The sequence below is a fragment of the Chionomys nivalis genome, chromosome 7, assembly GCF_950005125.1.
Source record: "Chionomys nivalis chromosome 7, mChiNiv1.1, whole genome shotgun sequence".
NCBI lineage: Eukaryota > Metazoa > Chordata > Mammalia > Rodentia > Cricetidae > Chionomys > Chionomys nivalis.
In genome coordinates this window covers 101,322,371-101,350,142 of record NC_080092.1, presented here as the reverse complement: position 1 = coordinate 101,350,142, position 27,772 = coordinate 101,322,371, and the positions used below count along the sequence as shown (strand labels likewise).

Genomic DNA, 27,772 nt, shown 5'->3' with positions numbered 1-27,772 from the left:
CTTTCGCGGGCTTTCTAGCTCTCCAGTTCACTGTTGCCAGCTTTGATCTGCGCTGCGAGCACCTCAGCACCTCCCACAGCTGCTCCCCCGGACTTTCCTAGGTGAAGCTACTGAACAAAGAGCTGCAGGCTCTGAGAGAAGCTGGGACACAGGCCACAGAGAGTCTGCAGAAGGCAGAGGCAGAGCATATCGAGTTGGAGAGGAGGCTACAGGGCCATGCCCTGGAGTTCCAGAATCTGGAGGCCATGAAGGATGCTCGGTGTGTGGGTTCTCCTCCCGGGCACTGTGGCCATCAGGGCTAGATCCTGGTGGCCCTGCCTTCCTAGCTATGCCAGCTCTTGGCTTCGGCCTCTTCTGTAACTGCTCCTACTGATACAATTTTTGTTCAGGATAAAGGACTTGGAGGAGAAGCTTCACTCTGTACAGCTGGCAAGTAAGAGAGCCGAGGACACTGTCAGGAGGAAGTGAGTATTTGTGCCTGGATGGGGGCTCTGGGAGAGAGTCTGGGTTGTAGTCGCTGGCAACAAGGGCCCTGTGACGGGTAGCCTGTGCTCACGTGATGCTTTGGCTCCAGGCTCTACTTCCTCAGAGAGGATTAGACTTTCAACATCTCAAAACTTAAAATGCTTTAAGGGCCAGGACTCCCGGTCATTGGTAAAGCACAAGCTTAGCATGCCTGAAATTCTGGATCTAATCTTCAGTGCCCAAACAGGCTTTTAAATAGTATAGCCTTAGTTAAAAGTTAACTTTTACGGGTGAGTGAGCTTGCTCTGTACATAAAATCTTTGCCACCATAGCAAGCGAGGGCCAGAGTTCCCTCTCTGGAATCCATGCGGTTAAAGAAGAGAACTGACTTCACACACGTGACTTCACACAATGCCCACCACTAAATAAATATTTAAAAAGTTGAAAGTTAACATTTAAAACTTGAATTTTTTTTTTTTTTTTTTTTTGATTTCCGAGACAGGGTTTCTCTGTAGCTCTTTGGTTCCTGTCCTGGAACTAGCTCTTCTAGACCAGGCTGGCCTCAAACTTACAGAGATCCGCCTGCCTCTGCCTCCCGAGTGCTGGGACTAAAGGCGTGCGCCACCACCGCCTGGCATTGAATGTTTTATTAACTATAAATTTTAGACTGTAGCCCCACACTTTACCATGTTGATGCAGCCACCTCTTATTCTCATGGCTGTAGATTCTCTGAGCTCCCTTTTTCCTGCTGACATAGCCTGTGACCAGAGTAGCCTGGGACCCAGCCAACCGCAGCAGCTGCTTCTTGTTGCCAAGGTGTCTGGGACACCCAGGAAGTAGGTGGTGTGTTGGCTCAAGGTGGGGACTTCAGCAGGGCCATTGAAGCATTGCCCCTCCCCCAGGCTATCGTGGGGTTCAGGAGGTGCTGGAACAGCACAGTCAACAAGGAGTGGGTTGGGGATGGGGTGAGAGGCCCCATGAGTGAGCTCGGCTAGAAGCTCCAGCTCTAGGGTTTTAGCCCCCAGGGCAAGAATCATTTACTTTCTCTTCCAAAGGAAACACAGTAACTGTAGCGATAACACACCATCCTAATGGTGAGCTAAGAGTGCTCCTGTGCCCTCCATGGGCTGGTCACGGTCTCGGTGGTGAGCTAAGAGTGCTTTGTGAACTGTTTTGGTGTCTGTCTTGTCAGCTTTGGGGGCCATCCAGGACCCTGGCATCTAAGAATAGCTGCTTACATAGGAAGAGCAAGCTCACCCCCAAGTCACTCCTGTAAAGCCGGCATCCTGTCAGGGGATCCTGTAGTGTGAGAATAGATGGCAGACACTTTGGAGACTCCAGGGCACTGAGTGAACCCCGGTGGGGCCCTTCCCTTTGTTCCAGACACGAAGAGCTTGACCGTGAAGCCAGGGAGAAAGATGCAGTGCTGGCAGCAGTGAAGAGAGCTCATGCAGAGCAGCTGCGAGCGCTGGAGGCCAGGGTGCTGCAGCTGCAAGCCCACTGTGAAACCCTGGAGGGGCAACTGCGCAGGGCCGAGTGGACGCGAGCTGATGATGCCAAAGAAAAGAATGCCCTTATTGACAAGTGAGCCACTCCCTCTGGCCTGCCTGGCCCAACAGCCCTGTGTGCCTGTGCCCTGGCCAGGCATGGGCCATTTTAGACCAACGGAAATTGTATACAGTAGGTGGGAGGGACTTTGGGACTTTCTGGCCATTTTTTTCTAACCATTTCTCTTAATGTTTTCTTTTTAATTATGTAGTTTTTATATTTATGATTATTTGTGGTAAAGTATACATAACAAAGTTTGTCTTTAGTTTTTGCTTTTTCTAAGACAAGGTCTCATTTGACCAAAGTTAGTCCAGAACTTGCCCTATAACCTTAGTTGACCTTGAATTTATAATCCTTGTGTGTCCACCTCCCAAGTGCTGGGACTGCAAGTGTGTGCCACCATGTCGGATGCCAGCCATTGGCCAGACTGTTCCCATGCAGCGCTGGCTTCCCCCCTTCCCTAGCCTCCCAGCGGCTTTCTCTGTGAATCTGCTACCCTAGGAACAGCACATGTTGTAATTGTATGGCACTGGCTCTTCTGTGACTGGCCTGTCACAGAGACTCGAGTCCCCAAGGTGCGTTCACCCATGTTTGTAGATTGCCACTCTCTTTTAAATCACTGTGATTGTGAAACCATCCATTATCTCCAGAAGCCGTGGGGGACTCGTGGTCCAGCTAGCCTCATAATATTGAGCCACAGGTCCCATTGAGAGACCTCCTGGGGGGGCGTCACCCAGGGTCGACCTCTGGCCTGTTGAGCGTGGACAGCGCTGCTGTCTGCACGGGCAGGCTGACCTTCCTTATAGACTTTGCTTTCAACTCTTGTGGATATGAACAGAATTGGAATTTGAGGACCACACAGCTCTGGGTTTTACATTTGTTTTGTCTATATTGTGTGGGAGACCTCTGCTCTCCTCCCTCGGGCTTCCCAGTGCTCCAGTATCCAATCCAGGCCAGAGTGTTTGGGCAATCTGCTCCACCTGTGCCTCGTCAGCCGGGAGACTGTCGTAACAGCGCTGGGCGTGCAGCCCTGCGCCCCCATCCTGGGTGGTGAGGAAATGGCTGTGGGGACACTGTGTTCAGTAGAAACACTGACGCCATGCTCTCAGACTTGCAGCTGGGTGTGTCTTTGGGATGGGGGTATTTCAATCTTTTTTTTTCTAACAGAAAATAACTGCCGAATTACATTTCTGTTAGGGGAAGAAGTAGATCTTAGAACTATGATGTTTCAGGAAATTAAAGTTTATTCCACATGGGCTAGCGAGATGGCTCAGTGGTTAAGAGTGCTAACCACTCCTCCAGGGGATCCGAGTTCAACCCTCAGCACTCACATGCAGACAAAATACCCATACACATAACAGAAAAATAAGAAATTATAAATTGGCCAGATGATAGTGGCACACACCTGTAATCCTAACACGCAGGGAGCAGAGGCAGGTGGATCTCTGTGAGTTCAAGGTCAGCCTAGTCCACAGAGTTCCAGGATGCCCAGGGCTACATAGAGAAGCCCTATCTCAAAAACAAAACGAAAACAAAAACAAAAAACAAATTTATATTGTACTTTAAAACGCTCGTTCCACGTTACTTGGTTAAGTCCAGCATGCTCTTGATCGATCAGTGAGGTAAGAGCCAAGGCAGCCACCTTGATGAGCCAGCGATGCCCCAGCGCGCTGTGGGTGTGGGATGCTGGGTCATTGCTGTTGCCTTTCCCCCTATCAGTGTAGCTGCAATGCTGGGACCTCATGGAGCCTGGCTGCTTCCTGCCTCCTCTTGAAGCCTAAAACTACATGTGATTGTCTTTGTTTGGAGAGAGGGTCTCACTATATATATAGTACTGGATAGCCTGGAATTCACAATCCTCCTGCCTTAGCCTCCCAAGTGCTGGAATTATATGCCACACCCAGTTTTAACTATCTTTTAGTTTCTATCTCTAAGTATTTTTTGCTTATTAAGAGTTATTACTAGCTGGGCGGTGGTGGCGCACGCCTTTAATCCCAGCACTCGGGAGGCAGAGGCAGGCGGATCTCTCTGAGTTCGAGGCCAGCCTGGTCTACAAGAGCTAGTTCCAGGACAGGAACCAAAAGCTACAGAGAAACCCTGTCTCTAAAGATCAAAATAAAATAAAATAAAAGAGTTATTACTACGCTGACAGGGCACTGTTCTTACTTCTGGGAGTTCAGATACCATTCTTGTCTCTGTCCGGAGCACGCACTGGCGTTCAGTGACAACCTCAGTGCTTAGCAGATTTCCCGCTCAGTGGGTTTGTTTGAGGACCCCTGGGTAAACACGTAGGATTAGGATAAAAACGGGTTTAGTGGTGACCCGCCTGCTTCACTTGGAATGGTCAGTGTCTACTGGTCTCCATGTAAGGGTGCGGCAGTCATAGCCTGGCACCCAATCTGGGCCGAATGCTTGGGGAGTGAGGTAGAGTGTGAAGAGGAGGCTACAGTGGACACAGGTCACTGGCCAGCTGTTTCTGTGCTGGTGCTGGGGATGTTGGCGAGATGTGACGAGGTATGCGTTTCTAGGTCTGTCTGCTCGGTACCAGATAACCAGCACAGACGGCCAGACTCCCAAAACGTGTAGAGATGTTGGCACAGACCAGGTTTGAAGCACCGATGCTGGGTTCCGTGATCGAGGGCAGCCTCACTTGAGTAGCTGCATGACAAGCAGCTGCTACTCACAGTCTGCTTGGCTCAAGAGGTCTGTGCTCAGGGATGTGATCCCTGGTGAATCCTGTGACAGGAACAGAGTTGTCCCTCTGAGGAGGGATGGTCTTGCTTAGATCAGCACAATGCCTTCCCTAAAGAGGGCCTGTGTTCCTGGGGAAAATGTCCCAGCAGCACTTACTGCCAAGCTAATTAGCAGACTCTGGAATCCTCTTGTACTTGTCACTGAAATGTGTTAGGGGCTGTGCTGGGACTTCCTCATAGGCTGTGGGTGCCGATCAGCTCTCCACTCTGCGTAATTTAACCCTTTATAGTCAATGTGTTAACGTTCGCATGGTTGACTGTTAGATGTTTCTTACTGAGTAGAACCATGCTGTGGCTTTTCTGCGCGGACCGGGCAGTTATGTGTGCATTCCTCCAAGTCTATATAGAAGCTGAGGGAGTGTAAGGGAACCTAGCTGGATTCACACACTTCTTCCCGTGCAGACTTCATGAAGACGCGGCAGCTTTGAAAGCTGCCTGGGATGCCCAGATCACTCAGATGTCCAAGGAGGCTGTCTCCAAAGACCTTCAGGTCCAGATGCTACAGGAAGAAGAGGGGAAGCTCAAGGCACAGGTGGCCAGGTTCCAGAAGGACATAGACAGGTACTGTCCCAAGGCAGGTCCTTGGGATTGGAACTGCAGGGAAGGAGACTTGGGAGGATCAGTAAGAGAGACATAAGCAGATGGTGGTGGTCAAGAGAGCAGACGTCCTAGCAAGAGGGCATGCCCAGACACCTTTGAGATGAAGAATCTCAGGCTTCAAGGAAAGCAGCCAAAGGGCTGGTGGGTGTTGAGGAGTGGCCACTTCCTCTGCCTTCAACACGCTTGTGTTTTAGCTTTAACCCTAGCACTCTGGAAGCAGAGGCAGGGGCAGACTTTCATGAGTTCAATGACAGCACAGCATTCTGGGACATCCAAGGCTACATAGAGAGACCCTGCCTCAAAAAAAAAAAAAAAAAGAAAGAGAGAGAGAGAGAAAGAAAATAAATTTAAATTTAAAAATGTGTTCCCTGTTCATTGTAAGGACTCGGGCATATGTAAAGCCCTGTCCACAAGACAAATCTGGGTAACCACAGACACGTGCACCCTACCCTCTAACCCAGACCCCGGCAAGTCTGCAGCCCCCACTGCCGCCACTCCCATCTGCTGGCTGCCCGGACTGGGCGTCTGAGTGTGACTTTTGACTCTGGTGTCTTCATCACTGAGGTTAGGATGCTGCGGATTCTTTTTGATACTCAGTAGTCTTGTGATGCTTGAGTTCGTAGTTGCCTTTTATTTTCTGGAAGGGGGACAGGTTTCAAGGCAGGGTTTCTCTATGTGACAGCAGTTCCAGATGTCAGAAACTCGCTCTCGAGACCAGGCTAGCCTCGAACTCACAGAGATCTGCCTGCATCTGCCTCCTGAGTACTGGGATTAAAGGCGTGTGCCACCACCCAACTAGCCGCCTTTTTTCTTTCTTTTCTTTCCTTCTTTCTTTTCTTTCTTTCCTTTTTTTTTTAAAAGATTTTTTTCCTCTCTGATATTTTTCCATTCATTTGGTTCTTTGTGTCTGTCCACTTTGTCCACTTCATCTCACTGTTGCACATCCCTGGCTCCTGTTACCTCGCTGCGTGTGCCCCTCTTGCTCACACACTGGGCATTTTAGGGCCTCCCCTTTACTCCCGACCAGCCTCACTACGGGCTTATCGGGTCTATCGATCTTCAAATCTTTGTGAAGAACCAGCTTTTCTATTTGATTTTTTTTCAACTGTTTTTGTTGTTGTTGTTGTTGTTTTCAGTTTTACTACTGCTTTCTTCTATTTCCTTTGGATTTGGTTATTTGTTCTGATTGATCCTGACAGTGGAGCCAAGATGATTTACTCTGAGACATCCATTCTTCCATCAGATACGATTTGTGGTATAAGGTTTTTTTCAAACACAGCTTAGCCACACCCAATAAATCCTGGTCTGCTCAGCTGAAATAGAGTCTCCTTGTATGTTCTTCTCTGGCCAGGAGATGATCTAGTCCCAGGTTCCATTTGTCCACGATTCTGACCTAACCCGGCCGTGCATGTGGAATGCATCTTGTACAACTTATTTCTTCTGTGATCTGTTTTGTGGCTTTGGAATGTGCTCTGCCCTGATGGCTGGCTAAGTAGCCCTAAAGGATAAAGCATGCTCTTGTTGCAGTCTGGGCTCTGAAAATGTCACCTGTACCACTCTGGTGGCTAACAATGTTCTTGTCTCCCATGTCCTTGTGATCTGCCCACTGGTTCTGTCAGTTAGAGAACAGAATAACCGTGCTTAGGTGTGGCTCCCTCTCGGCTCTGTCTGTAGCCCTAATGTCGAGTACGTCTGCATTTAGAGTTGTGCCGGCTGCTTACTGGTCATGCTGGGTTCTGTACCAGTATAGACTGGCTGCTCGCTGGTCGTGCTGGGTTCTGTACCAGTATAGCCAGGCCCTTTTGCCCCCTTTGTCCTCACTGCTGTCTGACATGGACCCTCGGCTCCTCCTGCTCTTCCAGCTTTCGTGTTCCAGTGGCACATGCTCCAATTTTCTCTCTGTTCAGGGGATTTTTACAGTACAGCCCTGGTTTAGCTGTGACACCTTCAATTCCCTGTTCGCACACTGGTTCTCTCTACTGACTGTGGCCATCTCCCTCCAGCACCGTTTTCTCCAGCATTTGGAGAATTTTGATATCTGTCCGTTATGTTCACCTGTCCCCAGGTGCTAGTGTTCCTCAAGGTCTCCCGTAGGGGAGCTTCTCCCCGTACCTCAGCACAAGCTACGCTTGAGATGGGAAGGACACGGAAGAGCATCATGTCAGCCCCTCATCCTGCTCTTCATGTTGAAGGGACCTCAGGAAAGAAAGTTAACATGGTGTAGTTTGATTTTTTTTTTTTTTTTTTTTTTTTTTTTTTTTTGGTTTTTTGAGACAGGGTTTATCTGTAGCTTTGGTGCCCGTTCCGGAACTAGCTCTTGTAGACCAGGCTGGCCTCGAACTCCCAGAGATCCGCCTGCCTCTGCCTCCCGAGTGCTGGGATTAAAGGTGTGCGCCACCACCGCCCGGCTGTAGTTTGATTTTTTTGCTCTTTGTTTTTTGCTCTTTGAGGGACCTGCCTCCCAGCTCCCAGATAAATACACATAGAAGTTTATTCTTTTTTATGAATGCCCAGCCTTAACTTATTTCTAACCAGCTTTCCGTAACTTAAATTATCCCATCTACCTTTTGCCTCTGGACTTTCACCTTTCTCTAATTCTGCATCTTTCTTTCTTTTTTAAAAATATTTTATTTATTTATTATGTATACAATATTCTGTCTGTGTGTCTGCCTCCAGGCCAGAAGAGGGCATCAGATCTCATTTCAGATGGTTGTGAGCCACCATGTGGTTGCTGGGAATTGAACTCAGGACCTTTGGAAGAGCAGGCAATGCTCTTAACCACTGAGCCATCTCTTTCTTCACTTCTTACTTCATGGCTTGCTGGTAGCGGGGTGGCCAGCCCCAGGAGTCCTCCTCCTTTTCTTGATCCTCCATCTCCTTTTCCCAGATTTTTCCTCCTCTTTATCTTCTCTGCCTGTCAGCCCCACCTATCCTTTCTCCTGCCTAGCTACTGACCATTCAGCTTTTTATTAGACCAATCAGGTGTTTTAGACAGGCAGAGTAACACAGATTCACAGAGTTAAACAAATGCAACATAAAATAATGCAACACATCTTTGCATCATTAAAACAAATGTTCCACAGCATAAACAAATGTAACACATCTTAAAATATTTCACAACGTGGGACATTGAACTGTGTCTATAGGTACAAGCAGCAACTGTCCCTGGCAGTGGAAAGGGAACAGAGCCTAGAGCGCGACCAGGTGCAGCTGGGCCTAGACTGGCAGCGCCGTTGCGATGATGTTGAGCGAGACCAGATCCAGAAATCAGAGACTTTGATCCAAGGGCTGACCAAGGCCAGAGACCAGGTGCGTTGGCTAGTTCTGGGTGTGGCGTCCATGCAGTACTGCAGAAGATGGTGTGGCGTCTATGCAGTACTGTAGAAGATGGGTGTGGCCCTTGCCATATTATTTTTTAACTCAGAAAACACAAAGCCTTAAATACCAATTAATTTATAGCAGTGAGTCACAGCCACACTGGTGCAGTGATAGGGCCCTGTAATCCCAGCTGCTGGGGAGGGGGGAGGAAAAGGGAGGATCCCAAGTTCAAGGCCAATCTGAATACAAATAAGTCTCTGCCCTATCCCCAAATGTATTCACTGTTTCCCTTAGCTGTGGCATGGTTTTGAGAGTGCTGAGCCGGCCCCTCCCTGACCAGGGCAAACTCGGTACCATAGCTGAACAGAAAGTCCTGCCCCACCACTAGGTGACCCTGGCGCTCTGAGTGCTGCTTGTAAATCTTGTCTTGTGGCTGTGCGTTTGCTCCTGCTGTCCACTCTCTAGCAGGAGGGTGCTGGTCTCCGCCCACTGATAGACGTTTCCCCAGGTTGCTGCTAAGCTCCAGGAGACAGAGAAGGTGCTGTGTCAGCAGGAGACATTGCTAAAGGCTGTGTCACTGGAACGAGACCAGGCTGTGGAGACTCTGCGGACACACGGGCTAGTCCCCGGACAGGAGGCACAGGTGAGCCCCCTGCTGGCTTGAAGAGCCGTCCTTCCCTCCGTCCACAGCTGCGGAAGAGACTTCCGTGTCCACTAGGTCGTCTTGGACTTTCTCGGTCCAGTCCCTCTCAACAGCAGTTGCCCCAACGAGGGCAAGTCCAGAGCTTTACAGCCTTAGAGTGGGCGTTCCAGTGCGAGGAGTTCTCTGCTCTTTAGCCCTACAGTCTACAGCCAAAGGCGCCACTCGACACTAGGGGGCAGTGTCAAGTCACTGTTGAGTCTTCCAAACCGCTCATCGTTAAATGCTGAGACTTTACCTCCTGAGACCATTAATTTGCTAACTCCGTCTCTTAACTTTATCTTTATTTATTATTGTTGTTGGAGAAGCCACGACAAGCATCCGAAGGTCAGAGGGCAACTTGTGGAGTTGTTTCTTGCCTTCCACTTTTTTTTTTTTTTTTTTTTGGTTTTTTCGAGACAGGGTTTCTCTGTAGCTTTGGAACCTGTCCTGGAACTCCCTTTGTAGACCAGGCTGGTCTCGAACTCACAGAGATCCACCTGCCTCTGCCTCCCGAGTGCTGGGACTAAAGGCGTGCGCCACCAACGCCCGGCCTTGCCTTCCACTTTTATGTGGGTTTTGAGGACCTCAGACTTCTGGGCTTGCAGCAAGCGTCTTTACCTATAAAGCCATTGCACTGGCCCCAAGTCTCTTCCTCATAGAGGTGGATACTACCGCAATGGAGACCAATCTGCCTAAGCTGTTGCAGTTGTTAGCAGGACTAAATTCCTAGGCAGGGGGCTGGGAGGGCTCAGGGCGGGGGCTCAGGGGGACGGGGGGGGGGGGGGGCTAGAGGCAGCCTTAGATGGAGAGAGGCAGGAAATAGCATTATCCCAGACCTGCAAATGATTTTGTTTCCCTTGCTGGTTTTTTTTTTTTTTTGAGGTGTACTCTCCCCTCAGTGTGGTGAAGTGAAGGTCCTAGCACTCTGAGCAGTGAGATTGATGAGAGACTGTACCATGTCCATTTCCGACAAGCATTTTCCACCCTATAAAGTCCCTACACACTTCCCTTGGTTCTACCTCCCTACCCAATCAGTCCTCATTGATTCATTTCTCTGCCTATTGCGTCTGTTGCCATGGAGGACCAGGTGGGCAGGATTCCCTCTGTCGCATGCAATGGGGCTTGGTCATAGTTACAGATATTTCAAGGGCCGGCATGGTAAAGAATTAAAGTTCCTCCCTTTAATCCCAGAAGAACTGTGAGTTTGGGACCAGCCTGGTCTACAAAGTGAGTTCCAGGACAACCAGAGTTATATATTGAGACCCTGCCTCAAACCCCATCCACCCCCAACATAAGGATATTTGAAGGGATAGGGTTACGGTTCGACTGACAAAGTGCTTGCCGTGTGACCACAGGAACCTAAATCTACAGAGTCATCCAGTGCTGCTCCTGGACTCCACACGATGACACATGGGCACAGCTGTACACACCAGCATGTAATACACATGAGCACACTTGTACACACCAGCATGTAATACACATGAGCACACCTGTACACACCAGCATGTAATACACATGGGCACAGCTGTACACACCAGCATGTAATACACATGGGCACAGCTGTACACACCAGCATGTAATACACATGGACACACCTGTACACACAAGCATGTAATACACATGGACACATGGACACACCTGTATACACCAGCATGCAATACACATGGACACACCTGTATACACCAACATGTAATGCACATGGACACACCTGTACACACCAGCATGTAATACACGTGGGCACACCTGTACACACCAACATGTAATACACATGAACACACCTGTATACACCAACATGTAATACACATGGACACACCTGTACACACCAGCATGTAATACACATGGACACACTTGTACACTCCAGCATGTAATACACATGGACACACCTGTACACACCAGCATGTAATACACATGGACACACACAGTATTTAAAATTTAGGCAGGTGTGTGGCACGTGCTGTGATTTCAGCACTCAGGCAGCTGAGGGAAGAAAATCGTGAGTTCAAGGCCAGCATGGACTACATAGGCTCTCTATCGAAAACAAATGAAAATGTTACTAGCCAAGGACACAGAGAGCACTTTCCTCGCATGATCCAGGTCCCAGATTTGATTCCCAGTGCCACAAATAATGGTAATCCGTCCCTGCACACACTCATCCCCACAGAAGGACTGCTACTGTGGTCGTATGCCCTCGTGTGACCACAGTTGTCGTCCCATGGTTCTGACATCTCCAAACTCCTGGAACCTTCTGCTGCACCTGGGCTGCAGTCTTTGTGGCGTGACCCCTTTAGTCTTGGGCCATTGACTGATGCTGGGGCCTCACCTTCAGCCTCGCCTCAGCTGCTCTCCGTCCCTCCATGCCTGCCAGCCAGTCCCACCTCGGTGACACACATGACCACATCAGGCCGCCAGCAGGAGGTACAACCTTGGCTGACTCTGGAACACAGCTTCTCTGTGCCCTCAGGAAACCCTTCCCAGGTTTCACCTCAGCGATGCTGGTCTCTTCTTAACCACTCAATTCTCAGCGTCAGGTGACCAGCATCAATTTTCCCATCAATTGTGAAGCAAAGGTGCTGGTCTCCTCTTAATGATCCCTAATTCTTCAACCCCAGCTGACCAGAAACACGGCCTCTTAATTAGAATAACAAATGGCCCAGCAGAGTCTTTAAACTCCCCTCTGGAACCTCACAGGCCAGGCCCCCATCTTCTGCACTGCTCTCGACATTCTCGTCTTCCCAGCTCCTACAGAACAGCCACTGAGCTCTCAACACTCAATGACTTTTCTAGCCCAAAGTTCCAAAGTCCTTCCACAACCCTCCCCAAAACACAATGTCAGGTCTGTCACAGTGATACCTCATTATCCTGGTACCGGTTTCTGTCCTAGGTAAGGTTACTATTGCTGTGATCAAACACCATGGCCAGACCCAAGTTGGGGGAAAAAGGGTTTGTTTGGCTTATGCTTCTATATCGTAGTCCATCACTGGCTTATGCTTCTATATCGTAGTCCATCACTGAAGGAAGTCAGGGCAGGAACTCAAACAGGGCAGGACCTGGAGGCAGGAGCTGATGCAGAGGCCATGGAGGGTTGCAACTGAACTGGCTTACTCCCTCTAGCTTGCTCAGTCTGCTTTCTTATAGAACCCAGGACCACCAGCCCAGACGTGTCCCCACCCATAATGGGCTAAGCCCTCCCCTCTCAATCGCTAATTAAGAGAATGCCATTCAAAGCGGTGCCGAGGTGGCACACGCCTTTAATCCCAGCACTTGGGAGGCAGAGGCAGGTGGATCTCTGTGAGTTTGGGGCTAGCCTGGTCTACAAAGCAAGTTCCAGGACAGCTAGAGCTGTTACGCAGAGAAACCCTGTCTTGGAAAAAGGAGGAGGAAGGAGACAGTGTGAAATCATATATGAAGTGCTCCCCAAGATGAACACAGGAAAGCTCTAGACAAATGACAAGAAAGGGTGCTCATTTTCATCAATGGTCCCTTACTGGAAACTTTCTTGTACTTTTCCCCTAGGCTGGCAATCAAAAAAAGACATTTGTCTCCAAGTACCAGCTAAGCAGGTCAGCAAGGGCTATCAGTTGGCTGGTTTCTTTGTTAAGTAAACAATAAACTTTAGAAGTGTGCTCTGTAGTCAGGAACAATCCACACCCACCCACCCCTTAAGTGCACCCTTGATCTTGGACAAAGTATCTGGCTGAGGTCCCAATAGCCAAAGTGACCACAACAGTTTCCAGAATCTGAATGCATACACAAACCCAGGCACAACTTTGGAGTGGAGTGATGGACTAGAACTCAGCATGGAGAAGTACTCATCAGCTCCTGATTGGTAGCATTACATAAGTTTGGACTGAATGAAGGCTTTCCAGCCTGCCTTGACTGGCGAGCTGCACACGTCAGGACTGGAGATGCTGCTGAGCGTTACAGAGCAGGCCCTCTGCAGGCCCCGCTGGGAGCACCTGAGATGTAGGGCTTTCCGCATCGTCTCCAGCAGGTCAAAGGGTGGCCCTCGTGCTCCAGAGTTGTCACCTTGGGGACCCCAAGAGGGAGCGATGCAGCCAGCCTGAAGCCAGAACAGCTTCTTAGCCAACTCGGTGTCGCAGATGTGAGGTAACACGGAGGTGACCAGGCTCCCGTAGTGTCTCTCTGCTTCCCAGAGGTTCTCTCCTGGTTTCCTGGCCTGAAAAGGGGTCTCCACAGTCAATAAAGGAGAGGCTGGGTGCTGCTGAGAGCTGAGCTGGCCTAAGAGGAGGTGGGGCTGGAAGGCTGTGAGCCACAGGCCACACATCGAGTCAGCCTGACTGAAGAAAAGCATTGGTGAGCCAGGGCCAGGGTTAAAAGTTCTGTTCTAGGAGTCAGACAGCTGACAGCAACTTCAAAGGCTGCAGTTGGGCCGGTGAGATGGTTCCCTGGGTAAGGGTGCTTGCTGGTCAGCGTGGAGGCCTGAGTTTGATCCCCAAGACCCACTGTGGGAGGAGAGGATCACCTTTCTCAGGTTTTGACTTCCATATGCAGGCTGTGGCGTGTGTATAAATAAGCACAAACACACACAGAGAATGTAATTTTTAATTGGGGGTGGCTGTGGTTAGCAGCACAACCCTTGAGGTCACACAGGGTTAGAGCACACCCATCTCAGTCTCTCAGCCTCGGGAAGTCTGCGCTTGTCCCTGGAGAGCGGTACTTTTGCCGGAAATCCACGCGCTTGAGGAGTAGGCAGACAGACGGGATGGAGTGGGCTGAACATGGGGTGGGGGACCTGTAGCTGGAGAGGGCAGAGCTGAGCATTTTACTAGGAAGTTCATCTTTTCCTTAAATTCTACCACAAATATTTCTGCTGCATAGAGATTTCTCAGGAACACAATCTAAATGGAGACATGACATACCTTAGTTTCTTGAATCATTTTCTTTTTTTAATTTCTTTTTTATTATTTATTAATTTTTTTCCAGCCTGATCAGTTTCCTCTCCCTCCCTCCTCCCTTCTTTTCTCTCCTCCTACCCTTTCTTCCTCCAAGTCTTACTGCAACTCAACTCGATATGCCGCAGCTGACTGACATACATGGGAGGCCTGCCCATTTTGGGATCATTTCCTACCAGGGTGTTAGATTGTTCACAAGCACAGTTAAAATGCTGCGGTTGGGTGGGGTTGAGGGAGACTGGAGAGATGGCTCAGCAGTCAAGAGCTCTTTTTGCTCTTGCTGCTCTTGCAGAGGACCCAGGTTCAGTTCCCAGCACCATATGGCAGCTCACAACTGTCTGTAACTTCAGTTCCAGGTATCCAGCACCCTCTTCTGGCACGGAAGTAGTGTATCTGTGATATATGTGTTTGTGTGTGTGTATAAATGTATATATATACATATATATATATTTGCAGTCAAAATAGTCATGCATATAACATGAAAACAAATATATTTTTTAAAGATGTGCTGTTAGACACATTCATGTCTCTTCCTCAAATGACCAGCTAGGACCACCTGTGCCAGGTCTTGCCTGGCTTATGACCAGAGAAGCTGCTAACAGGTCACTCTTGAGTCTCAGTTTGCACTGAGGGGAACTTTGAAATACCTCTGGCCAAATTCATCTCTTTCCCTTCTTGTTCTGGGTGTCGGTTTGCTGCACCTCGTGTTTCCCCAGCCCCAGGATCTCTAATATCTGATCCTTTTTGGATGCTTTCTGCTGCGTGCATAGTTCGCATGCTCCGCCTCAGATGTGCTCTGTGCTGTATGAAAGCTGCATAAACCCCTTAAAGCCTTTAGCGCACTGAACACGGGCATAAGACTGGACCATCATCCACCTCCAGAGTTTCCTCAACCCCTCCCTCCTTCCTAGCCCCTGTGACCTTGTCTGTCTTAGTGACTCCAGCTACTGAAAAACCCTATCATGGAGTGTATCATGAACCGATGCCTCTCGAGGCGCGTGCCTATGGGTTAGGAGGATCATTGTGTTGTGGGAACCAAGCATCTACCCCCACTGTATAGGCTTGATGACAAATTAAAGTACAGTTCTATTGACCCAACCTGGGAAACCAAAGAGTTTGCAGGGCTTACACACAGATCATGAATGAGCTACTTCCATGAACACAGGGAAAGCCATGGCCTTCTTAGTACCAGTTTTGCCCCAGTGTGGCCACTGACTTCCCATAGCTGTACAGATGGACCCCTTCCCTTCAGTTAACCTTCACGGTCCATATATACCCTGACACACTTCTAGACCATGAGCAGTGAGGGCCAGATCGCATAGTGGTGGGTGGGGAATGCAGGCGTGGGGGCCAGAATGTCGGGGAAGCCCAGTAAGCCACCATTCCCACCTGTGGGGTGTCAGCAGTCCGGCAAGCCTGATCTTGGCGGGGGGCTCTTGCAAATAATAACAGCTTCTCTGGTAAAGATGGTGGCCATTACACTCAGAGGATAGTGTCTGGAGGACAGGTGTGGAGTAGCATGGCTCCAAGCTGGGTTTAAGCAGAGAACCTCCTCTTTTGTGTCCGTAACTATTCTTCTTGGGTGTGTGTGGCAGGTACCTCCACAGCAGCACGAAGGAGAAATGAGGAAAGAGTCTCCATCTAGTGAGATTCAGAGGCTGCAGGAGCAGAATGCAGGTCTGCGGAACGCTGTTGCACAGATGAGGCGAGAGATGGAAATGCTGAGCGGCCATCTTCCTTCTGCTCAACTGGAAGAGTGCTCGGAGCCAAGCCCTGATCCCCAGGCAGGAGGAGATCCGGCCCCTCCGGGTGAGCGAGCGGGTGTAGCTGTAAGGAGGGGCAGGTGGTGTGGTGAGAGTGGGGGCCCCAGACAAGCTTCTCACCCCGGTCTCTCACAGTCGCCACCCTCTCGTAAACCACTGCAAAACTCGGCACTTGCTTGTCCTCCAAGAGAGAAACAATGTTTCTTTGGTGACGTGGAGGAGAAAGTGCAGGGTGCATATCTGATGGACCTGGGAAGCCATCAGACCGGGCAGAATGAGGCACTGGCGGCAAGGCTGCGGGCCAGACCTTCCGCAAGAGGAGCATCCTGTGGTGGATCTGAGCTGGCAGCCCCACCTTTACCTAGTTCCTAGCAGGCACCATGGCTGCTTCCAAGGGTCTGATCCCTGGTGTGGGAGTTGTGCCCTCTATGGCCAAAGCCAATGGGAGACAAGCAAGTTCTCCCTCCTGGCCCCAGAACCTTCCTGGAGGATACAGGGGCTAGGCTGAGAGTTGGGGCAAGAGAGGGCAGGGTCGGGGGCAGCCTTCAAGCCCTGCAGCCGACGGCCCTGCCAGTGACGAGAGTATGCCGGTGAGAGTGTGCGTGTTCCCTGGTGTCTCGGCAGATTATGTTCTGGTGCTTGAAGCAGAAATGCAGAACCTAAAGCACAAGCTGAAAGCCCTGGAAGAGCAGCAGCGAGGTGTCGGAGAGCCAGTGACGGCCGCCTTGCCCACTGCCGACCCACAGCCTGGTGCCCACAGCTCCGCAGAAGCAGCTGGTGAGAGCCCCTGGCTACCCAAACCCTGTGCTCACTGTGTGAAATTAAGGTGAATCCCTGAGGCAGATCTTACAAATGCATGCCTAGCTCCACAGTGTTCATCACCTTCAGACACCCCGTCTCCAGAACCAGGGGTCCCCTGAAGTCCCCGTGTTAGGTGAGAGCTCTGTTTCCTCGTGTAAGTGGAATGAAATGTGCATGCGCGTTTGGCCTATGTTGTGTGTCGGTGGACAATGCCGGACTTCAGTGCTTCTGCCATTCGCCCTCCGTGCAGTTTGCAGGGCAGCCCCTCCCTGTCTGGCCATCCTAGAGGCTGTCGGGCACATTCTGTCCCTAGTGCATTGGAGCATGGACATCTTTTTTCCTGGGCCTTTGGAATCCTCAGGGTCTGCCCTGTCCATTGCTTTTCTGCTGCCGTGACAGGACCCCAAGAACTGGGCCTTATAGCAGAAAGCGTTTGTTCTGGCTGCAGTTGCAGAGGGTTAGAGACTGTACAGACGAGGCTGAGGCCGTAGACGGGTGCGGCAACCGAGAAAGGGCGTCTCCGGTGACGTGCCTCCTCCAATAAGACCATGTATCCTAAACCTGCATGGAAACGGTGCCCTTGACTGGGGACCAGGTATTCAAACATCTTAGCCTATGAGGGACATTAGCATCAAACTTCTACGGTGAAATACTCCAGACTGGCCGTAAACAGATGGTGATGGCCAGTTACAGCCTTGGAGAGACCCTGGAGTTCTGAACAGCGCTCACATTGCCAAGTGCTAGCTGTCTGATGTCCCTGGGCCCCTCGGGGCTCTCCACAGACTTCTGTCCACAGGCCCTTCCCAGGAGTGTTCTGTCCTTGGTGTGGAGTGCTGCGGCAGTGGGGCAAGAGGACAGGCATCTTTCCCGGAACAGGCTTGCCTTGGGCCTTCTCTCCATTCTTTAGTAAGAAGGAGGGGTCGTGGGTACAGGGTGCATTCCCCTGGTACCTGAGGGAAGGACGGATGGAAGCTTCTGTGGGTCAGCCCAGGCCCCACCGCTCTCTGCTTCACCTCCCAGAGTCATCTGTGTGCCAGGCGGTGATAGAGAGCAGACAGTGTGGGTGCCCCCTCTGTCCTGTCACACCACCCTTTCCCAGGAAGGAACCCAGAAACTGGTGCAGCTTCCTGATGGCTGCTGCACCTGGCTTGCCAGTGTTTCATGGAGAACTGCCAGATTTGGGGTCAGAAGTAAGACAGGCTTGTCATTTCATTTCCTTGTTTGCAATGCTTGGGTCATAGTTTAGAACCAGGACTGCTCTGACCCTAGAGATATGAGTGACCAGATAAGTCTTTCTTAAACTATTTGTAGAATTCAACTTTGAAATCACCAGACCCCAGAGTTTTTCTTACGGGAAGATTTGAAACTTGATTTGTTTATTCGTAGTTAAGGGACTGTTCATATACATTGTTTTGTTTTGTTTGATTTTTGAGGCAGGACTTCTCTGTGTAGCCCTATCCGACCTGGAACTCACTCTGTAGACCAGGCTGACCTGGGATTAAAGACCTGCACCACCACTGCATGGCCATATTTTCTTTCTATATATATTTGTTACATTATACTAAGAAATTATCCCATTTCCTCAAGTTTTCAAACTTCTTTTCTTTTTTTTTTTTTTTTTTTTTTTTTTTTTGCTTTTTTTCAAGACAGGGTTTTTCTCTGTGGTTTTGGAGCCTGTCCTGGAACTAGCTCTTGTAGACCAGGCTGGTCTCGAACTCACAGAGATCCGCCTGCCTCTGCCTCCCAAGTGCTGGGATTAAAGGCGTGCGCCACCACCGCCTGGCAAGTTTTCAAACTTCTGCGATGAAATTTCTTATCCTATCTGTTTTTTTTAATATTTATTTATTATGTATACAATATACTGTCTACATGTATGCTTGCAGGCCAGAAGAGGGCACCAGACCCCATTACAGGTGGTTGTGAGCCACCATGTGGTTGCTGGGAATTGAACTCAGGACCTTTGGAAGAGCAGGCAATGCTCTTAACCGCTGAGCCATCTCTCCAGCCCCTCCTGTCTGTTTTGTTTATTTTCTTCTTTGAGACTGTGATCCTCCTGCCTCAGCTTTCTGCGTAGCTGAGACCATATAACTGCACAGTCTCTCCTGAGTCTTCAGTGTCCATAGAGTTTTCACCGTGCACCATACTGAACATTTCTGTTCTCTTGGTGTCCTACTAGAGAGAGTGTAGTTACTTATTTCTTCACTTATTACCTTTACAAAAGCTGATCATTGGTTTTGTTGATATTAGAGGACACGTTATTTCTATTTCCTCAGTATTTAATGTTAATTTTATTCTGTCTTTCTTCTAGATTCATGTGTTGGTCTTTTATTTCTAAGATATGCACCTAATGCTATAAATGTGCTTTTTCATTTCTTATGCAGTGCTAGAAATGGAACCTAGAGCCTGGCACACACTGGCCAGCTCTCTGCCCCTGAGCCCTAGCCATGGCCAGTTTGATTTTCGGAGGGGCTTTTTTTTTTTCACATGTATGGGTATTTTGCCTTCATGTGTATATCTGTACCACAATGTGCCTGGTGACTGCAGGAGCCAGGAAAGGGTGTCAGAGTCTCTGGAACTGAAGTCACAGATGATTGTGAACTGCCATATGGATGCTGGGAACCAAACCTTGGTCCTCTGGAAGAGCAGCCACTGCTCATAATCCCTGAGCCATCTCTCTAGCACCACCACCCCACAGGCAGGCTTTTATTTTTGAAACATTCTCACTAAGTAGCTTAGGCTGGCCTTGAACTCACTCTGCAGATTGACTCCTGAGTCACCAGGCCAAGGAGCTGTGAGCTGCCTTGAAAAGACAGATTTACATAAATTCCTTAAAGCTGCTTTACCATTCTGCTCGAAACAGCTTGGAATATAAGTTTTACTTCTTCGCCCCTGCCCCCATTCCAAATGAATGGTCCTGGATTTTAGGGAAAATTGTTGTGACCTGGTCAGGCTGGATTTCACCCTCTAGTCCTCCTCTCGCTCTAAGGATGTACTACATACTCCCTGCATCTCTGGTCTTTGTGGGGACCCAGCCCTTTGATTCAGGGATGGGCGTATTTACCTTGAAGTCAGTTAGAAGCTTCAGTAGGCCTCTGTGGGAAAGGAGGCTCAGCTCCCCAGGGAGACTGCTTTTTGTTTCTGAGATCTGAGCTGACAGCAAGTGTTCTCATCTGCAGGAGCGGCTTTGACAGGCCAGGCATCTGTTGCCTTAGCACTCAGAAAACTCGGAGACAGAGTGCATCTCTTGAACCTGCTGGTGACACAGCTCAAAAAGAAGGTGAGACTAGCTCTTTTTTTTTTTTTTTTTTTTTTTGGTTTTTCGAGACAGGGTTTCTCTGTGGTTTTGGAACCTGTCCTGGAACTAGCTCTTGTAGACCAGGCTGGCCTCGAACTCACAGAGATCCACCTGCCTCTGCCTCCCAAGTGCTGGGATTAAAGGCGTGCGCCACCACCGCCCGGCTGAGACTAGCTCTTAACACTCAGGTTGTGCAAGCATTCCTACTGAAGAACAGTCCAGATTTGGACACAGGTGCAGCTTCTGAGAGGTGCCAGAAGTGACCTCATTGACCTTAGGTGTTTTGGGTGTCTTCCCAACTTCTCTTTCCTTCAGAACAAAGGACTGTGCTGTGCAGTCGCTGATTTATCTCATGGGTGGCTATGGATTGTTCGCAGGTAAGCCTGATATGGTGCTAAGTGTCTGTAGTCCCAACACTCATAACATAGAGGCAGGAGGAACAAAAATTCTAGGCCATCCATGGCTACAGAGAGTTAGAGGCCTGCCTGGGATACATGAGACCCTATCTCAAAACAGCAGCAACAATAACAACCACAAATGCACACACATGTAAACCCACTTACACACACACACACACACACATACACACACACACACACCTTTCAATGCTGTAGACAAGAAATAAGAATTTAATTTAGGGTCTGGAGAGATTGAGTAGCTGTTAAGAGCACTGGCTACTCTTCTAGAGGACCCAGGTTCAATTTCTAGCACTCACATGGCAGCTCACAACCATCTGTAACTATTGTTCCAGAGGATCTGATACCTTCACACCAATGCACTGTTAAGTAAAAATAATAAGAAAAGGGCAACTCTGCTGGCACAAGAAATCCAATTAGGTCAAATCAAACCAAATCAAAATGCCCATCGTTTTATTAAGTAAGACGCTCTCGGGTGGCCGAGTGCATGGCAGGGAGACAGAAAAGCAGGGAGTCCGTGCAGACCCGAAAACCACGTGTTTCTCCTCTGGGAGCTGCCTTAAATACTCTGTGGGAGTGGTCCTGACCCCAACCTGGGGGAGGGTCAGAACCTGGCATGCTGGGATTTGGAGTCCAAACCAATGCAACTCCCAGGCCAGGACTAGGGCTCTGCTCCCAATTTAACAGCACATAAATAAAGTTTTTGTTTTTTGGTTTTTTTTTTTTTTTTTTTTTTTTCCGAGACAGGGTTTCTCTGTAGCTTTGGAGCCTGTCCTGGAACTCCCTTTGTAGACCAGGCTGGCCTCGAACTCACAGAGATCTGCCTGCCTCTGCCTCCCAAGTGCTGGGATTAAAGGCGTGCACCACCACCACCAGGCAAAATAAAGTTAAATAAACTATTAAAAAATAATTTAATTTAAAGCATTTTAATTTCACTTTGATAACTAGAGACAGTTGGAATAAGCTGGGTAAAATATTTACCTCCAGTCAAGTATGATGGCACACGCCTCTAATCCTAGCTCTCAAGAGGCAGTGACAGGTGGATCTCTGTGAGTTTAAGGCCAGCCTGATTTACACAGTGAGTTCCAGGACAGGCAGGGCTGCAGAGTGAGACGCTGTCTAAATAAAACAGGTTTACCTTCAAGTGTTTTGCATTTTTATTTAACAGTGTCTGTTTACCTAATGGTCACCTCTTCTGTGTGTATGTGACTGTCCAAACAAGATAGTCACACAGAGTCAACTTTAGGCATCCCTGGATCAGAAGCATTATTTTAATTCCCTTCACCTAGCCTGGGAAGCCGGAATACAAAGAAGTGTGTTTTCCCATCTGCCTGGATCTCCTCCTACCTGGCCCAGGCCACATTAGGGTCTTGCAGGTACTGGTTTTGTGGTGCTAAAGGTTCAGGATGGGTCCTCACAGTCATCTTGCTGCTGCTAATGTACCCGTGGATGGCAACCACTCCTCCTGTACCCACGTCCACCTCTGTGGTACCTGTGGACGGCAGCCGCTTCTCCTGTACCCACATCCACCACTATCGTACCCGTGGACGGCAGCCACTCCTCCTGTACCCACGTCTACCTCTGTGGTACCCGTGGATGGCAGCCGCTCCTGTACCACGTCCACCTCTGTGGTACCTGTGGACGGCAGCTGCTCCTCCTGAACCCCCCCTTCCACCACAGCCACTTCTCTCACTGTCTTTTATTTGTTTATTTTTTTTTTTAAAGATAGGTTCTCTTGTAACCCAAACTGGCCTCACACTTACTGAGAATGACCTGGGATTTCTGGTCTTTCTGCCTCTACTTCCCAAGTACCAGAACTACAGACATGTACTGCTACACCCTGCTTATGTGGTGTTGGCAATTGAGCCCAGGGCTTCATGCATGCTAGGCAAGCAGCTGAACAGCGTTCCTAGCCCGGCACTGCCTTTCGTAGCTTCCCATCATGCTCACTTCCCTCTTATCTCCTCTTGGTCTTTTGAGATGGTCTCACTACAGAACCCTGGCTGTCCTGAAACTTACTATGTAGGCCAGGCTGCATAGGGATCCGCCTGCCTCTGCCTCCCAAGTGCTAGGATTAAAAGTGTGTACCGCCTCACCCTGCTGCCATCTGCCCTTGTGGTGGGAACTAGGACTAGGGCTCGGGAGAGGATGGTAACCCGCTTTCTCTCACACGCTTGCCAGTGAGCTTTGGTGTCTAGCATCGACTGCACAGAAGTGCAGCACACAGGGCAGGTTTGCAGATCATCACGTCCAGCCAGAGCAGAAACCGGCCACTGACCCTGCTCCACCCCTGCACCTTCCTAGGACAGGCTCCCCCCGCTTCCTAACATTGCCTTCTGAACTGATTGCCTAGCTGTGGCAGAAACCCCTGGAGTCGGTCACTGTCCTGCACGAGCTCCCCAGTGAAGTGGACCAGGTGCACCTGGAGGTTTTGGAGCTGCAGAAGCAGGTGGCTGAGCTACGGAAGCATCTCAAGATGCCCCAGCCCCAAGGAGAGCCTTCTTTCAGGGAGCAGCTACAGAGAGAGGTGGGTGCTGGACATGGATGAGTGCCCCCATTTCCTTCCATCCTGGCTGTCACATGCTTGCTGGCACAGGCAGGATTCCTGATCTGTGAGGCCAGAGGGTGGTGTTGAGAGGTGACTAAGCAGACGCCTCCTCTTCTCCCGCTGTTTTCCTCTGTGAGCATACTCACACCTCTGCTCATTTCTCTGACTTGACATACTACTGCTGGATTGGAGCCCATGCTGTCTTTGGCTCCCTGCAGAGAATGCATTTCTCTCCATAAACAGGTCTGGGCTGATGGCTAAGAAGGCACTGTGCACAGACCTGGCCTGCCTGCCTGTGAGAGGAGGGGCCCCGGGGCACTCGGCTTCTGGTCGATACTGTGACCAGCACAGAGACCCCCTGGAATCCTCTGACAGAGCCCACCCTTCCCATTGAAGGCCCAAGTGGAACCATGGGTAGGAAGGTGACATCCCTACTTTCCCGGCTGTGCCCATGAGACTCCGTCAGTCCTGCAGTAACTGGGGTGATGTGTACTGACTTATGGTGACCTTTTGCCCCTGCCCTGACCTGCTGTAATCTGCAGTGAATGACCTGTGATATGACTCTCTGCCAACTGACCTGCAGTGACAATGATGACTTACGGTCACCTTTGACTACCTGTGCTGACCTATAGTGGCCCATGGCCACTGTGGTTGTCAGTGGTGACTTTAATCACCAGAGGTCTTAAGGCATTCAGCTGAGAAGCTGAAGACAGTATATGCCCTTATGACACCACATTACAAGAACAGGAACACAGCCGATAGCCTCTGGGAACAGAGAAAGCAACAGAACAGGGTTGGGAGCTGAGGGAGCCTGAGGCTCCAGCAAAGGACTGACTGGCTAACACTGAAGTACTAAGCAGTGCTAGTCCCTAAGGGCTTCTGCTCCTAGGCCTCCCCAAGCCCCCAGACTTCTCCGCAATCCATCAGTCCAGGGAGAACAGGTAGGTCAGCACTGAGTAATACACACCGAATGTAAATAGCGGCAGACTGGGTTAAGGCAGCAGTCCAGGGCCCAGCGTGTAAAGCAGTTACTGGACTTCCCTGTTCCTGTTGGGTCTTCATACCTATGGTTTTGGCACACTGTGAGGTCGTGAAGCTCAGGAAGCAAGGAAGCTTGGGCCCCCCTGCTGGACAAGACCCCAAGGTGACAGCCACTGCCCACAGCCTGTCCCCGACCTGGACCAGATGTTAGGTGCACAGGAGAGGCCAGGAAGTCAGTGCTTCCAAAGGAAGCTGGAACCTGGTCAACGATGTCCTCAAGTATCCTTGCCGATGTATAGATAAATGGAGGAGATCCCTGTCCTGAGGTTGAATCGCCTGCTCCAGTCCCGGGATCAGGGGAACAACGCCAGTTCCAAATAGATATATTAGGGCAATACAGGTGCTAGCTGTGAAGGGCTCCGACTGACCATCTCAGCCAGGAAAGACTACAGTCCACCAGTTCATAGGAAATCCTCAAGTCATCTTGGCCAAGTGGGCAGGTACATGAAGAAATGGAGGCCAGAAAGGATCTCATCAGTAGAGGCCCTTGCTGCCAAGCCTGAGGACCCGAGCTCAGTCTCTGGAGCCGCATGGTAGGAGAGAACCAACTTCCACAGCTGTCCTCTGCGGTGTGCACGCCGTGCCGTACACGCACAGCACCCCAGACAGACAGACAGGTACAACAAGACAATCTTTATAAAGAAAACGTGAAGTAGCCCCTCTACCAGAACATCAGTGCGTAGACACAGCAGACAAGGCTGTGGAGTGCAGATGTGGAACTCGAGGCAGCGGCTTGCTGAGAACCACAGCACCCCAGTCTCCAGCCACAGTGGTGTCTCTTCCATGTCCAGCTGACCTTGATCACAAGGTGAAAAACTCACTGGAGAAACCTAAGGACCCATCTTGACCAACATCAGCACCAGGACACTAGCATTTGCGCCTAAGTGGAACACCCAAGATGCACTTTTGGGGTTTAGCTCCTCTGGACACCTAGATGTCAGTGCCATCGAATACAAATGATGACCAGGGGACCTTCCAGCTGTGGGCAAATCCTTGCACATTCATACTCCGGGGGTCCCAGGCTCTGGACAGGAGTCCACCTTGGAGGGACATGCTCAGAAGGCCAGGGGAGATCACCAGGATCATCCGTGTGCCCCGATCTTTCCTGCGACGTGCAGAACCGCAGTGTGTGGCACACGGCAGGAGAGCACACTGGGATGTGCAGAACCGCAGTGTGTGACACACTGTCTTCCCCCACCCTCCATTCTTCAGGAAGAGCTTATGTGCAGAGAGCTGGGTGGGTAGTGAGCAGGGCAGTGGCGGTTCCCAAGGCAGGAGCCTGAGACAACTGTCCTTTCTGCTTCTATCAAAGGCTAGTCTTAAGCTGGCAGTGGTGGCACACATCTTTAACTCCAGCACTCAGGAGGCAGAGGCAGGCAGATCTCTGTGAGGCCAGCCTGGTCTACAGAGAGAGTTCCAGGACAGCCAGAGCTACAAAGTGAAACCATGTCTCAAAAACAAACAGGAAAGGGTAGTCTTCTTTCCCTTGCCCAACCAAAGAGCCTGCGAAGCTGGCCACTCTTTATGACACTATGTACATGGGTACCTGTGAAGAATGCCATGGTCCTCCGTGCCTGACCTTGGCCGGGCCCGCTGTTTAGTCAGGGCTTAGGCCCAGGTTATCTCCTGCTCCCAGAGCCTGACCTCGACCGGGCCCGCTGTTTAGTCAGGGCTTAGGCCCAGGTTATCTCCTGCTCCCAGGTCTGCCACCTTCATCAACTCATTTCTAGTCCCATGTCTTCCTCTCCTGTGCTGGAGGGAGTGGAAGGGATCATCTCTGGGGCAGTGTTAGCTGCTGGAAGCTTTGGCCTTGGCCTGGGAAGGAGCCTCTGTGACCCATGGAGTCCACTGGCGTTGACCACAGCCTCCTGAAGGGCTTCAGTCTAGGCCTTGGCGAATCTCATCAAGACATTTCTGCAGATTTCCCTACTGTCCAGATTGTCACCATACCAAGATGGTGTCATAGGTGGCAGGGTGGGTTCTGCAGCCCTGGGACAGGTGCCAGGGAGTGGGTTGCCATAGTGTTTACTTGAGTGCTGTGGGTCAAAGACATCTCTGAACGTGTCTCCTGTTGTAAAATACTTATTTTGTGGATTGGTTTTTCGAGACAAGGTTTCTCCGTGTAACCCTGGCTGTCCTGAAATTTTCTATGTGGACTAGGCTGGCCTTGAACTCATAGTGATCCACTTGCCTCTGCCTCCTGAGTTCTGGGATTAAAGACATGTGCCACCATACCTGGCCCAAATAAAAATTATTAACAGCTGAGCCCAGGGAAATCATTCCATGTCCTCCAGGCAAGTGTGCTCTCAGGAACAAGGCCACACTGAGCCTCCTGTATGGTCACACACAAGGGCTCTAGACCCAGGGAACATCAGGGGCTGCGCCTTACCAGGGGCTGTCACTTTCTGACAAGCTTTGTATTTTATAGAGCACACGACCTTCGAAGTGACAGGAACCTCCTACCAGACTAGCCCCTGCAAGGTAGAGCCCCAGCCTCCCCCTCTCCAGACCTGAAATCCTCTATATTCTGAAGGCCACTTGAGGTGTGGGATGCCTGGGCCTACAACAGCACACTCTGGGAGCACCGTGTACTGCTTACCTATCGTGGTCCTGAAGGTCCACAGAACCTTCTCTGGCCCCTCTGCTGGGTCTTTCTGCGAGCCCCTCAGTCCCCTGTGGCCTGCAGCATCTGCCAGAAGCACCTGAATGCAGTCACCTACAGCTGCAATCACCCACACACTCCAGGCTACCTGAGGAACAGTAGCACCCAGAGGGCACAAACACATGCCAGCCCTGGCAAGGACCGGGAAACCAGAGCAGGGCGTGCAGGATGTTCCGGGACATGGAGCTCTAGCACCCAGAATAGCAGCTGACCGTCATGACATCTCATAACTGTCAAGACTAGGTGGCCATGTCAGAACCTGGTTCTCCCATGCCTGTATCCCCTTAATGTTGTGACTGTGTTTCTGCGGTGTGTGTGTTGGCCCCAAGTCCAGGCTGGGCTGAGTGAAGGACACATGGTTCCAAAGGACTCATGCCTGCTTGACCTCCTCTCCAGCAGCCTTTGCTTCCTCCCGTACCTTCTCCGGGAAGGGAGACCACAGCTGACCCACAGGGTGGTAAGGGGACTCTATAACAGGCAGGTGGAGAAGGGGTGAGCCAGAGGAGAAGGAAGGGCATGCCAGCCCTTGGGCAACAGGGGAGGAGGACATTGGGAAGGTCCAGTCAGCACAGGTCAGAGAGCAGACGCAGATGGAGCCCATAGCAGTGAGAAGTGGCTTGGCCACAGGTCCCTGTGTCCACACAGGGTTCAGGCTTCCCAGGTCTGGGTGTTGCTGGAGGCTGACAGGGCCTTCTTTCCTCCAGAGCAGGGCCCTGTGCTGGTTGAGTGTAAGTTCTCATTGTCTCCACTTGAAAGACACAAAGCTCAGCAGGAGCTGATGGGGAAAAGAATGCTGTGGGCTTGCGGGGGGGCGGGGGGGGGGCTGAGAGCTATGCAACCCTCCCCAGTTCTAGGAGAGAAGTAGCTCACTGAAACCTGGGCGCTGTTCCCAACTCCCAACTCAGTTAAAGCATGGCAGTCGTCACTCTTCTGACTTTCCTTTGTACGGTGTGACCAGTGAGCCCCC

At 50.5% G+C, this 27,772-nt stretch overlaps 1 protein-coding gene across 1 annotated transcript in view; it reads left to right on the top strand.

Annotated features, from left to right (window-relative positions):
• The window catches only part of Ccdc57 (coiled-coil domain containing 57), a 99,093-nt gene that overhangs the window by 24,808 nt on the left and 46,513 nt on the right, over positions 1-27,772 (top strand). The window contains exons 5-14 of the mRNA XM_057776310.1: positions 102-259; positions 390-464; positions 1,849-2,049; positions 5,169-5,327; positions 8,513-8,675; positions 9,193-9,327; positions 15,875-16,088; positions 16,667-16,819; positions 20,020-20,120; positions 22,908-23,081. Of these exons, the coding sequence (XP_057632293.1) occupies positions 102-259; positions 390-464; positions 1,849-2,049; positions 5,169-5,327; positions 8,513-8,675; positions 9,193-9,327; positions 15,875-16,088; positions 16,667-16,819; positions 20,020-20,120; positions 22,908-23,081 (1,533 nt within the window). The remainder of the gene's footprint in view (positions 1-101; positions 260-389; positions 465-1,848; positions 2,050-5,168; positions 5,328-8,512; positions 8,676-9,192; positions 9,328-15,874; positions 16,089-16,666; positions 16,820-20,019; positions 20,121-22,907; positions 23,082-27,772) is intronic.